Source organism: Dasypus novemcinctus, chromosome 5 (assembly GCF_030445035.2).
Source record: "Dasypus novemcinctus isolate mDasNov1 chromosome 5, mDasNov1.1.hap2, whole genome shotgun sequence".
In the NCBI taxonomy this organism is placed as follows: domain Eukaryota; kingdom Metazoa; phylum Chordata; class Mammalia; order Cingulata; family Dasypodidae; genus Dasypus; species Dasypus novemcinctus.
Genome location: NC_080677.1, coordinates 158,169,697 through 158,183,838, shown reverse-complemented (window position 1 = coordinate 158,183,838; position 14,142 = coordinate 158,169,697). Strand labels below are relative to the sequence as shown.

Sequence of the window (14,142 nt, the reverse complement as noted above, 5' to 3'; positions counted from 1 at the left end):
TTATTTTCCTAATTTCATTTTTGGATTGTTAATTGCTAGTGTATAGAAATGCAGTTGATTTTTGTATATTTTTCTGAACTTGTTTAATAGTTCTAATCATCCTAGTAGTTTTTTGTAGATTCCTTAGGATTTTATATATATATATTATCTGCAAACAGGGTGTGTTACTTTTTCTTTTGGCCTGGCTAGAACTTCCAGAGCAATATTGAATAGAAGTTGCTGGAGCAGACACTCTTATCTTTTTTATTATCTTAGCGGGAAAGCATTCAGTCATTTACCATTAAGTATGATGTTAGTTGTAAGTTTTTGTAGATGCTGTTTTTCAGCTTGATAAAGTTCCCTTCATTTCCTAGTTTGTTGAGTGTTTTTATCATGAAAGAGTGTTGGATTTTGTCAGAGACTTTTTCTCTTTTGAGATAATCATGCAGTTTTTGTTCTTTAGTCTATCAGTATGGTGTAATTCGTTAATTAATTTTTGGATGTTAAACCATCCCTGCATTGCTTGAATAAATTCAACTTGTTAATGTCATATAATCCTTTTTATATGTTGCTGGTTCTGTTTTGCTAGAATTTTGTTGAGGGTATTTGTGTTTATATTCAAAGAATATATTGGGCTATAGTTTTCCTTTCTTGTGGTGCTTTTGGTTTTGGTATCCTAGGAATACTATAATCATACAATGAATTGGAAATTGTCCCCTTCTTCATGTTTTATATTTGTGTGAAGTTAGTTCATAAGCTTGATTAAATGTAAGTTGAATCTGTTTGGCAAGAATACTTCCTAAATAGTTACTCTGGGGAAACGGACTTGGCCCAGTGGTTAGGGTGTCTGTCTACCACATGGGAGGTCCACGGTTTAAACCCCAGGCCTCCTTGACCTGTGTGGAGCTGGCCCATGCACGGTGCTGATGTGCGCAAGGAGTGCCGTGACACACAGGGGTGTCCCCCGCATAGGGGAGCCCCACGCGCAAAGAGTGCGCCCTGTAAGGAGAGCCGCCCAGCGCGAAAGAAAGTCCAGTCTGCCCAGGAATGGTGCCGCACACACGGCGAGCTGATGCAACAAGATGACACAACAAAAAGAAACACAAATTCCCGTGCCGCTGACAATAACAGAAGCGGACAAAGGAGAAGACGCAGCAAATAGACAGAGAACAGACAACTGGGGCAGGAGGGGGGAGGGGAGAGAAATAAGTAAATAAAGCTAAAAAAAAAATAGTTACTCTGCATTTCATATTTCATCACACCAGGGCCATGCAATGTCTTGTGGGCTCTTTTGTAGGAATTCTGAGATTGATCCATTATAAAGTTTCCTGTCAGTCTTTCTCATTAATGACTATTGTCTGAATCAGTTATTTTAGTTACTAGCATTAGGTACCTTTGTTTCTGCTGTTATTAGCATTAGCATTCATTAATGACTGTTGTCTGAAACAGTTATTTCAGTAATGGTTGAAAAATGATGATATAAAATATTCTGGGCGACGGACTTGGCCCAGTGGTTAAGGCGTCCGTCTACCACATGGGAGGTCTGCGGTTCAAACCCGGGGCCTCCTTGACTCTTGTGGAGCTGGCCCATGTGCAGTGCTAATGAGCATAAGGAGTGCCCTGCCACACAGGGGTGTCCCCTGCATAGGGGAGCCCCATGCAGAAGGAGTGCGCCCCGTAAGGAGAGCTGCCCAGCATGAAAGAAAGTGCAGCCTGCCCAGGAATGGTGCCGCACACACGGAGAGCTGACACAACAAGATGATGCAACAAAAAGAAATACAGATTCCCATGCTGCTGATAACAAGAGAAGTGGACAAAGAAGATGCAGCAAATAGACACAGAGAACAGACAACTGGGGTGGGGGGCGGGGAAGGGGAGAGAAATCAATCAATCAATCTTAAAAAAAAAATTCTGTCACTTCTTCTACATTTATTAGCTGCAATTTTTCTGTAATGAAGAGTTTCTCCTCATCAATCAGAATCACTTGATTTCTTTGAATTACTCCATTTACCAGACAGGGAGGATAAATGCTTAATTCTTCTCTAGTACTTATATTTTTCCAATAAAGGATTGGTACCTTTGTATATTAGTCAGCCAAAGGGGTGCTGATGCAAAGTACCAGAAATCTGTTGGCTTTTATAGAGGGTATTTATTTGGGGAAAAAACTTAAAGTTACAAGGCCCTAAAGAGTCCAACTCAAGGTACCATAAAAGGTACTTCCTCACCAAAGTCTGTTGCCATGTGTTGAATCAAGATGGTGGGTGATGACTGTGAGGGTTTAGCCTTCCTCTTTCCTCTTAAGGCTCCTGGTCCCAGCTTCTTCCAGTGTCAACTGCAGGCTGGCATAGGACTCAGCTGCTCTGTTCTCTTCAACTGCAAACTATCAGGGAAATGGTCCATCTGTCTTCCTGGGGCTCCAGCATCAAAACCAAGTTCTCTCCTCTGCTTGTCTTTTCTGTGTGTCTTCTCTGTGTATCTCGATTGAGTGTCTGTTTACATAGGTCACAAAGGGAGCAGGTACTCAAACTGCATTACACTCTACTCATGTGGTCAAATCAAAGCACTAATCTTAACATAATTTAATCAAAGACATCTCAGCTGAATCTAATACTATCAAAGGGCATCACATCCAGAGGAACAGACCAGTTTACAAACATAGTCTTTCTTTTTGGAATTCATAAATAAACTCAAACTGCCACACCTAGTTTTGCTTTATTTAGTTTTGTTTTGTGTTGTTTTGTTAAAGATCATTATGATCTCATTGATTTATAAATATATATATTCAATTTTTTTAGTCAGTTGCATTATTTCTGATTCTTAGTCCCACCTTTGGCCTCTAGGAACCTCTTTTTTTTTAAAAAAAAGATTTATTTTTTATTTATTTCTCTGTCCCCCACATTGCCCGCTCTCTGTGTCCTTTTGCTGTGTGTTCTTCTGTGTCTGCTTGTATTCTTGTCAGTGGCACCAGGAATCTGTGTCTCTTTTTGTTGCATCATCTTGCTGTGTCAGCTCTCTGTGTGTGCAGCACCACTCCTGGGCAGGCTGCACTTTTTCATGCGAGCGGCTCTCCTTATGGGGTGCACTCCTTGTGCGTGGGGCTCCCCTACACGTGGACATCCCTGCATGGCACAGCACTCCTTGCGTGCATCAGCACTGCACGTGGGCCAGCTCCACACAGGTCAAGGAGGCCCAGGGTTTGAACCTGGATCTCCCATGTGGTAAATGGACGCCCTATCCACTGAGCCAAGTCTGCTTCCCACCACTCTATTATTAACATCTTGTAATATTAATATATATTTAGGTACCTTTGTTTCTGCTTGTTTTTAAAACTTAGGGATTTTTTTCTTTAGATTTAATTTTGAATATGTGAAACATTTACATGATTCCAAAGACAAAACTGTATGTCTACTTTCCCTGTTTTCTTCCTCTGCCTATATGTAAACATTTTTTATTAGTTTTATTACTTCAGTATTTTTTGTAAATATATAGTATATATTCATACTGTACCATTCTTATACATAAATATAGCATGTTATATACCCTGTCTTGTACTTTGTTTTTATATATATGTATAATATAATTAACAACTTATTTTCAAATTCACAAAAATAAAAGAATGGAAAAAATGAAAGAACAGTAATGGAAATATTACTCCTAAAAAGTTCTTTTCCAGGCAATTTTATCTAACAATATATTTATATTTTTTGTTTTTTTTTAACAAATGAATTTTTTTTTAAGATTTAATTTTTATTTATTCCCCCATCCCCATTGTCTGCTATCTGTGCCCATTTGCTGTGTGTTCTTCTGTGTCCGCTTGAGTTCTTGTGCGTGGCATCGGGAATCTCTGTCTTTTTCTGTCATCTTGCTGCATCAGCTCTCCGTGTGTGCGGCGCCACTCCTGGGCAGTCTGTGCTTTATTCACGTGGGGTGGCTCTCCTTACAGGGTGCACTCCTTGTGCATCTGGCTCCCCTATGGGGGACACCCCAGTGGAGTATGGCACTCTTTGTGTGCATCAGCACTGTGCGTGGGCCAGCTCACCACATGGGTCAGGAGGCCCTGGGTTTGAACCCTGGACCTCCCATGTGGTAGGTGGACGCTTCATCAGTTGAGCCAGATCCGATTCCCACAAATCAATTTTATTGATACATATTAATAAAGCATGCAGTTCATCCCAAGTGTACAGTCCATGCTATTTGGTATAATCACATAGTGTAACAATGTATTTTTGATTTAACTCCATATTCATATATAGCAATATTTTCCCACTTTTCTTTTTTTCACATCTATGTACCTATATTCCTATTTAGAGTGGGATTCTCTCCTTTTGGGAATGAGTGTTAGTGATGTTTGTGTTTTGTGGCCAGTAAGTAAGGCTTATCAGTAATTCCCTTTGCTTTCTATGACTCATCATTGCTGTGATACTGCTTTTACTTTTGTCAAGTACTTTTGCTGCAGCCATACATTTTGTGGGGGTTTCAATCATTACCTGTTGCTTAGTTTTGTTGGAGATGTCTGTGGGTGGTTTGTTTTTTGGTATTCTTGTTTTGTCTGGTTGTCAGAGGGAGAGTAGAGGGTAAGAGAGATTCAGAAACTCTCCTGCTGCCATGATTCTTTAGGAGAGAATAGAACACAATACCTAAAAGCTGAATGTTTACTCTTGGGTTGTGTTTCTTAGGTAGACATAAACAAGAATGTAGGCCTGACTTTAAGACTTAACAGAGATTTTGAATTTATTCTATTATTTGGGATGCAGGAAAGCATTCAAAATGCATCTGTAGAAGTGAAAATACTGCCCAAAGGTTTACAGAGGAAGACCACTCTTTTTGGTCACTAGCCACTTAGGAGGACTTTACTATCTTTAAAAGCATTGATGGAAATGGAATTCCCCTTTTCTTAAAATGTGGTGCCATGGTGAACAGTATTGGCATCATATGGAGCTATATAGAAATGCAGAATCTCAGAGCCTGCTAAGACCTGTTGATTCTGGATCTGCATTATCTGCATTTTAAATAGATCTCAGGTGATTTGTAGCATATTAAAGTTAGAGAAACTCCGGTGTATTTACTCTCATGGTATGACTTTGAGCAATAGAATAATTTGCCTCTTTAAGTGATTGATCGCATTAACTGATGCTTTTTAAAAAAAAACCCTTAAACATGGTAAAGACTTAGTACTGTAAGTTGTACAACCGAAGCCCTAAAGATAATAAAAGGATAAAAAGTTTTAAAGTAATATTCATAAGATTGTTTTGGGATCAAAATGGTTATATTTATGTTTTCAGCATGATTGTGTATGGCACTGCCTCTTCATTTACCATGTGTGAATTGGATCATGCATCTTAAGTTTACTGTTTTGATTGATGTTATCCTAGAAATAATGTCCTCTGCCTATGTTCAGAAAGGATTTAAGATAGTTTTATCATTTTTGTTGTATACCATAATTAATTTATGCAATTGATATATATTTATGGTTAAAGGAAAGTATACTATTAATTGTATATCAAGCTTCTTTTTACCTAAAAATGATTTTATTAGTTATTTGTAAATAACAGCACTATTGTATATTACAACATTAGAGATTAAGTGGACATTTCATATTTTAGATCTTGGTAATGTTCTAACTTCTACTCCAAATGCCAAAACCCTGAATGGTAAAGCTGAAAGCAGTGATAGTGGAGCTGAGTCAGAAGAAGAAGAGGCCCAAGAAGTGAAAAACGCAGAACAAAGTCATAATGGTAATCTTTGGATGCTAGACTAATCATTTTACCTGAAATGAGATAAAAGGCTATGGACAGGTTCAGGCTGATTTGGCAGTGTCAGATATTAGTGCAGATGATGGGATGTGGGCTTTTGATCTGGGTTTGCTTTGGACCAAACTACTGAGGACAGGATCAGTGAGCCTTGTGCAGAGATAGGCCACTGCTCCAAATGTAAGCTTGAAATGCTGCATTAGAAGTTTAGTAGTGTAACATATTGTCTCTGACGTCAGTGTGCATATGTTACCTAGGAGAGCATACATGTTAAGCTCTCAGTATCTTATCAAAAGTAGAATGGAATCGAGAGAACAGGATACAGAGAGAAGTTCTGATCAAGAGGTAATATTGGAAGAGATCATAGAACCAAAAAAAAAAAGGTAATATTGGAATCATGGGATACTGCACTCTGGGATCCACATTAGTAAGAGCACCAGTGATTCACAGGAAGACATGAAAACTAACTATACAACTTAGTTTTGCCTTCACTTTCCAGTCAGTGATGACAACTTACACCTTCTGTAGGATTTTCACATTGACTGTGTGGACCCCTTTGCACTGCTGGGTCTCACAGAGCAATTTGCTCATGCCTGAGTTTAAATACCTTGAGAGAATGTCTCTGAAAGGGGTTCTAGAAGAGTCTCAGGAAACAGAAGCAGTTTTGAAGTCAGTGCAGTTTGGGTAAGCTCACAGTATGCGATAGCCCGTGTTGAGGAGCACGCCATCTCTCTGATTCAGGTAGGAGACCCTTCCAAGATCTAATAGGTTGGGGAAACGGTTCTTGGGTGTTAGAAAGTCATATGAAGAAGTTGACTGTGACCAGCTTTCATGAATCTTTCTCTCTTTTCTCATGAAAGATAAGAAAATGATGAAGGAATCAGCAGAACATAAGAATTTTGAAATTGTTGTCACGAATGGCTATGAGAAAGACAACTTTGTTCAGGATATACAGAATGGCATTCATGCCAGTTCTTCCCTCAATGACCAAAGCACCGAAGAGGTAAAAGCTGAAGATGAAAACTTTGAGCAACCTGGAAAAACTGTTGCCTGCATTCACCAAGGTATCATACCATAATAATCTTTGTCCAGTCTTTTTCCTATGAATAAAATGTTCCTTTAGTAAGTTTTAGAATAATTAGCAGTTTAGAATAAAAAATTTTTATTTGGTAATATTTTAGGGCTTGTTAATACTATAAGGGTTTATAGCTTTGAAAGACAATTAATTCAAGCCAAGGCTATTGTATTAGTCTGGGTTCTCTAGGGAAACAGAATCAACAAGAGGTATCTGTTACTAGTATGCAATTTTATGAATCTCTCAAGTGATTGTGGGGATGCACAAGTTCAGGTTCTGAGGCAGGCTGCAACCAGGGGCTCCTATGAAAGTCCAGTGAAGGTTCTTGATGAGTTCTGGGAGATGCTGGCTGTCCAAAGACGATCTGGGATATTCTCATTCAACGCTGGAATCGCTTCCTCTTTTAAGGCATTTAACTGATAGGATAAAGCATCACTCATTGCTGATGGCAATCTCCCTGACTGATGTCATTATAATCAGCTCTCTGTGATTTACCACTGCAGTAAAGTCAATGGTGACTAAAGTCCATAAATGCCCTTGTATTACAATTAGCCCAGTGCTTGCTTGACCAAACAACGGCACAAATACCTGGCCGAGTTGACATATTAGCCTAACCATCACAGCTATTATTTTTATTGAGACTTAAAATTGTGTTACTGTATGACATTTTAAGCAAAATCTTTGAAATTTTTATTTTTATGCCTGATGTTTCTTTAACCTAAAACCTCTGATGATAGGATGCCTTTGTTCTCCAATCAGCAAGACTCATAGTCTAGTACCCTAGGGTGAACCTATAGTCTGTATACAGTTAATTATTAACATTGCAGTTCAGTCAAGAAATATAATTTCTTAATGGAACAACCAAATTTATTTGGTTTGATCTGGACAGTGTCTTCGTATAATTCAATGATAAACATACTTTGTAATCTTTTCAAATAAAATTGTCAACTAAATGGAAAATTTTGGTAAATTAAAATAAGTATAACTTGGTAAATCAAATATGTCTCCCAAAATGAAAATATTATAGTATAGGGGTGATGAATTTTGAAAATGGAATAAATGCATTTTTTTGTATTAGAACATAATTCTACCTGGACATTTGTTACTTATATTTAGAGTTCAATGATGATCATGTTGAAGATGTTTCAGGAATTCAGCATTTGACAAGTGATTCAGACAGTGAAGTTTACTGTGATTCTATGGAGCAATTTGGACAAGAAGAGGTAAAAAAAAATGACATTTTCTAATTGGTAAGCTTTCAAAGTGGTACATAAGAATTCAGGCACAGCTTTTGTTGATAGGAGATGCTGCTGTGTATCACTTTGAAAACATACCTGCAAAATGTTTAAACGTTTGTATTTTGAATTATTTGTGTAAATAAAAATATGTAAATTCTTATATATCCAAAGAAAATTTAATAATATTTGAATACTGTATTTTAATTTGTAGTGTGTTTATATTTATAAATACTCTGAGAGAGGTGGGATGGGGAGGTAGGTGGTAAACTCTTTATGCTGATCTCTATATTTGAAACATTGAATAACTTTCAAGAAAACTGAATACTTTTTCCAACAAATCTGTTCTTAATATTGATTTTAATACATTGGACTGAAATTTTGAATGAATAATTTTCAAATTTCAGCACGTTAAGATTCAGTATGAGAAGCTAATATTTGAAGAAGAAAAAAAGATTATGGGGAGCAGGTGTAGCTCAGTGTTTGAGCTCTGGCTTCCCATATAAAGGTCCCAGTTTCAATCTCTGACCCTGGTACCTCCAAAAAAAAAAAAAAGATTAAAAAGAACATGAGATTCTTTTTCTGATGAATGCCAAGGGAGGTTTTGACAGCTGGTGTGTCTACATTCACTCCCCACCCCCACCCCAGTGCAGTTCAGGAGTGTCTTTTATTTTATTTTTTTCACTTTTTTTAAATTATCTTTTTTTTTTTTAAGGTACATAGATCATACAAAATCAGGTGTGTCTTAAAGAAAAGCGTTTTCTCTTTTGCTCCTCTGAAGTCTTAATTTTAACTTTATCTCTTTGTGTTTTTCCCTTTTTAAAATTTCATAATGCCATTAAACCTGCCTTTTAGTTTTCTTAAGTTTTAAAAACACATGCATAAAATATTTTTAAACCGAAATCAAATACAAATGAGATGGAGGGGGACATCACCATCCCAGGGTCCACAGAATGGAGGAATAAAATATGGACTAGAGTGGACTTACTGATATTCTACTATAAAACTATTGTCATGAGTAATAGAAGAAATTTTAGCATCGAGGTGGAGAAAGTGGCCACAGTAGTTGCTGAGGGCAGGAAGAGGGAAGAAGAGATGTGATGTGGGGACATTTTGGGGACTTTGAGTTGTCCTTAATGATATTGCAGGGTCAGATGCTGTACTTTACATATCCTGCCATAATCCACTGAGTATACTGGGGGAGAGTGCAAACTACAGGGTAAATTATTGTCTGTGTAGTGCAGCAGTGCCCCAAAATGTGTTCCCTGAGTGCAATGAGGGTGCTGCAACGATGAGGTAGGTTCTTGGTGTGGGAGGAGTGGGATGGAGGGTATACAGGAACCTCTTATATTTTTTAGTATAACAGTTTTTTTGTGATGTATATATCTTCAAAAAAATGCAATTTACAAAAATGATGTGGTGGGGAGTGAGGAGTGGGTTATATGGGAACTCTTATGTTTTTTTTTTTTTTATGTTTTTAAATGTAACATTCCTTATGGTCTATTTTAAAAATTAAAAAAAAAAAGAACCCCCTCCAAAAAAACACAAAAAAACCCAATTAAGTAGCAAAGACGGGAAGAATAATGAAGTAGCCAAATTAAGAATGAGCTAAAATTAGTGAAAAATGAAAATGAAAAATGAGAAAAACCAAGATTCTTTATGTGTGTGTTCCAATTTATGAAAACAGGCAACTGTTGTAGGCCATAATCTATAGCATTGAGTGTTATTAGAACCAGTTTAAATCTCAGAGTTCCCTGATTCCCTTTTTAAAAATAGATATATTCTTTATTTTTTAAAAGATACTTAGATTACACAAAAAAGTATAAGGGATTCCCATATGCCCCATACCCCACCTCCCCCCTTTTCCCACATTAACAACTTCTTTCATTAATGTCGTACATTCACTCCAATTGATGAACACATTTGGAGCACTGCCACACAACATGGATTATAGTTTACATTGTAGTTTATGCTCTCTCTCACTCAATTCTGTACTGTTTTCTTTTTAAAGGATTTATTTGGAGAAAGTTGATGAGAAGGGATGGAACCAAGTATTTAATATCAGTAAATACTTTCTTACTGGATTCTAAGTTTGCTTCTTCTATTTTCTCTATTAATCCTTCATAGAACTCTGCCTGATCTGGCTCCTGCCTCTGTTAATGTAACAGTTCTCCTGTTTGGTCTTTGCTTATCACCCACCCTGCTCTTCTGTTTCTCTAATATGTCAGGTCCCTCCCCTCCCCTGTGCCTGCCCCAGCACCTTTGCATTCGTCTTGCTCAGAATGTACCTCCTCTGTATTCAGGGAGGTAATGCCTGCACCACCTTTAAACCCTAACTTAGATGTCCCTTCCTGAAGGAAACCTCAGATAAGGTACACTAGCATGGGCACTCAGCTTCCCTCATGGGCACCCACATGGGCACTTGGCTCACTGTGTGGGCACTAGGCTTGCTATGCAGGCACTGGCTCACTGTGCATGCATGCTTTCTCTTCTTTTTCACCAGGAGGCCCCAGGGATCGACCCTGGGTCCTCCCATATGGTAGGCCGAGGCTTTATCACTTGAGCCACATGCTCTTCCCTAAACATATTTTTAAGTAATCTCTTTTATCAGTTTTGGAGTCCTTGAGAATCAAGGTGCTTTTCAAGTTTGTGAGTGAGCCACTAATATCAGATTTATAGCTTACCTGGTATGATTTGAACATTTTCATTTTATCATTGATTTCCACTTATAAAAGTATGTTTAAAAATCTATTGTAGCCTCTTGAATTTGTCAGATAAGCAAAACCAGCCCCCTCCACACACATTCCAAAAGCAAGCTGTAATTTTTAAATCCTTGGCATGTTTGTTTTAGTCTAATAAAATATTTTAAAGTAGCTTGATAAAATATGTCTAGGATTTGCTTTAGAATAATTCATTGGGGATGGGGAGAGAGATGAGTCAAAAGGGAAACAAGAGTGAACCAGAGGTGGTTAATTGTTGAAACTGGGTGGCTAATGCTCTACTTTGGTATGTGCTTGAACTTTTCCATTACAAAAAGTTTAAAAATGAACTTCATAGTTTTCTGTGGACTACTTCTTTTCATATATTTCATTTTCTGTTACCTATGTAATAGCTTACTTTCCTTTTTTTCTTCTTCCATCAGAATGTTGAATTTGATTATGTTCTATGTACAGTTGTATCATGATTATTATTGCACTGTAGCTCAATTATGACTCCATAATGAGTTCCTCTTTGGTTTGCTTCCAGACTTATAGTATGACCTATTCTAAGGAGCCATTATTTATTTTGTCCCCGAACTTTATCCCTGTAGCTTGTCAGATGAGATAGTTAGTGAATCTGCTGGTAAAATTAAAATCTTGTTTTACTGTTACGTGACCTATTTTTAATCTAACTTCAATCCTAAATAACTTCTGCTTCTATTTCCTGGTTTCTTTCCTTTTCATCAGATTGGTGGTGTAGAAGCAGTGCCTCCTGCAGGTTTAACTATGAATATCAGAGGTGATACTGTACTGTCCACCAGGGCCTCAAATCACTCAACAAATTATTATTATTATTACTTTTTGAGAATTCGCATTTACTGAATTGATACATTCTAGAATTTCTGGATTCCAAATAAGTTTCACTTTTTGAACATTTGACCCTTTAGTTTTTAGCGCCAAGAGACTTTGTAACAGCCTGATGTTGACCTGACAATGGATTGGCAACCTTCCCCCACTGGCACTTTTAATCTGCCTAGTAACAAGTTCTTTTCTTCTATCATTCTCTCAGGGAATGGCCTACTGCCCCTCCTTTCTGTACAATCTGAGCAAACCAACTAGTGATGGCAAGGGTAATGTCAATGAAGTGGTCCACACAGCTAGAGAGACAGTTTTCAGCGTGAGAGTCTAGGTGATTCCCTGACTTCTGCACACTTACCCCACTATAGCTCTGTGAAGTGATGCACTTGTGCAGTGAACTGCGCCTTTTGCCGTTTGGCTGCCATGAGGGGCTAAAATTCCTCTTGGTCTGCCTCACCAAGCTTTGTTTGCATACCTCAACAAATTATTGTTCAAATTTTATTTTCTAAGATAAGGGAGTAAGGGAGGTAAAAATTTGAGGGAACTTTTTCTTGTCTTTATTTTATACATTCTTCTTCTGTCTTTTTTTTTTTTAAAGATTTATGTATTTATTTCTCTTCCCTTCACCCCCACCCCCCTGCCCGGGTTGTCTGTTCTCTGTGTCTGTTTGCTGCTGCTTCTTTGTCTGCTTCTGTTGTTGTCAGCGGCACAGGAAGCTGTGTCTCTTTTTGTTGAGTTATCTTGCTGTCAGCTCTCCGTGTGTGCGGCGCCATTCCTGGGCAGGCTGCACTTTCTGTCATGCTGGGCGGCTCTCCTTACGTGTGGGGCTCCCCTGTGCGGGGAACACCCCTGCGTGGCAGGGCACTCCTTGGGCGCATCAGCACTGCACATTGGCCAGCTCCACACGGGTCAAGGAGGCCCGGGTTTTGAACCGCACACCTCCCATGTGGTAGACGGATGCCCTAACCACTGGGCCAAGTCTGCTTCCCATCTTCTTCTGTCTTAAGTAGTGCTTCTCAGACTTTAATGGGGAGCATTGTTTTAACAGATTCCTGGGTCTCCACCACAGAGTTTTTGATTTAGTGGATCTGGGGTGGGACCCATGGGTTTGCAATTCTAACGAGCTCCCAGTTGATGTTGAAGCTGCTGTTTGGCTCACCATTGGGGGTTGGGGTGGCGACTGGCACTCATTAGTCCCATCCCACCTTTACCCTTGCTTTCCCCACAAAATTTTGTCTTCTTCACTGGGAAGTTAGGAAGCCACTAGGTTGTTACTCCTTCAACTTCTTGCCTTGGCATTTATTTCTTTGACTTACTAACTGTAAACTGTGTCCGTCCAGTCCTTGTCACCTGTCTTCCCACCTCAATGGAAGACATGTTGTTCCTCTCATCTAAGGCCATTTTTTCTTCTGTGCTCTGTCATATTTCCTCTCATTCCTTTGGGGACCTTCATATTTTATACCATTTCTAGACTCTATTCCCAACAATTGTCCCTCTTCTGGTTGTTTCTTCTTAAGCTATAACCATGCTCATATCTCTTCTATCTAAAAAAAAAATACTTCCCCTTGTGTTACCTTCTGTTTTCTTATCTTCCTTCTTCCCTTCATGGCCAGGCTTTCTGTTCTTGTTATTCATCTACTTCAGTCAGGTTTCTGCTATGTACTCCAACATGCTCCTGTTGCTAATTTGAGTGGATGCTTTACAAATCCTATCTCACTTGACTGTTCTGTGTCATTAAACAATACTGGCTCCTCTCTCCTTAAAAAATATTCCCTTGCCTTCCATGGCACCATTCTCTTAAGGGTTTCTTTTTACTTCTGGGGCCCATTGTAGACTTCCTCTGCTCACCTCTTAAATTTCGTATTCTTCAGGCCTACACCCCTATTACCTCTGCCTTGGTTTGAACCATCATTCACTTGCCAGTGACTCTCTACGTGATAGCCCCAACCTTTATCTCTCTTCTGAATTCCAGCTGCCTACCTGACTATTTTGCCCAGGGACTTCAACTTTTACTTATCTATAACTGTATCATTATCTTTTCTGTTCCCCTGAAACTGCCTTATCCTCTATCTTTCTGATCTTGGTAAGTATCACATAACTATTAGTCCAGAAACCTAGAGTCTTGCCTTTCACTTACTCCCCACATTCAGCCTTCAAGTCCTGTTGCTTCTATAGTCTCAGCAGTTCTCAAGTCATTGTTTCTCCTCTGTCCCACTGCTATGTTGATGGTACGTATTGTCATGTCCATACCTTTGACTCGGCTTATACTCGTTTGTTCTTCAGGAATCAATTCTTATTACTTCTGCCAGGAACCCTGTTCTGATCAGGCCTCCACTCAACCCCTGTGTGACCTAGACACCCCTCTCGTGGATTCCCTGGCATCCTTTGCACATATTTTTCATAATACTTCACAAACTATGTTGTAATATTCTTCCTACTCTGACGCCTTTCCAAAGACTGTAAGATTCTTGCAGGCCGAGATTGTCTCTTTCTTCATAATATCCCTAGAGTATTAGCAATAACTTAGGTAAGAGTACACATTTATA

The 14,142-nt window shown here is 38.7% G+C and overlaps 1 protein-coding gene across 21 annotated transcripts in view; it reads left to right on the top strand.

The window, feature by feature from the left end:
- Window positions 1-14,142, top strand: part of ACBD5 (acyl-CoA binding domain containing 5) — a 55,901-nt gene that overhangs the window by 18,682 nt on the left and 23,077 nt on the right. For 15 of the 21 annotated variants that reach the window (XM_023592380.3, XM_058297787.2, XM_004470755.5 and 12 more), the window contains 3 exons: window positions 5,583-5,714; window positions 6,590-6,793; window positions 7,921-8,027. In XM_023592380.3, the coding sequence (XP_023448148.1) occupies window positions 5,583-5,714; window positions 6,590-6,793; window positions 7,921-8,027 (443 nt within the window). The remainder of the gene's footprint in view (window positions 1-5,582; window positions 5,715-6,589; window positions 6,794-7,920; window positions 8,028-14,142) is intronic. The other 6 variants (XM_071215487.1, XM_071215485.1, XM_071215484.1 and 3 more) reach the window with 2 other exon arrangements.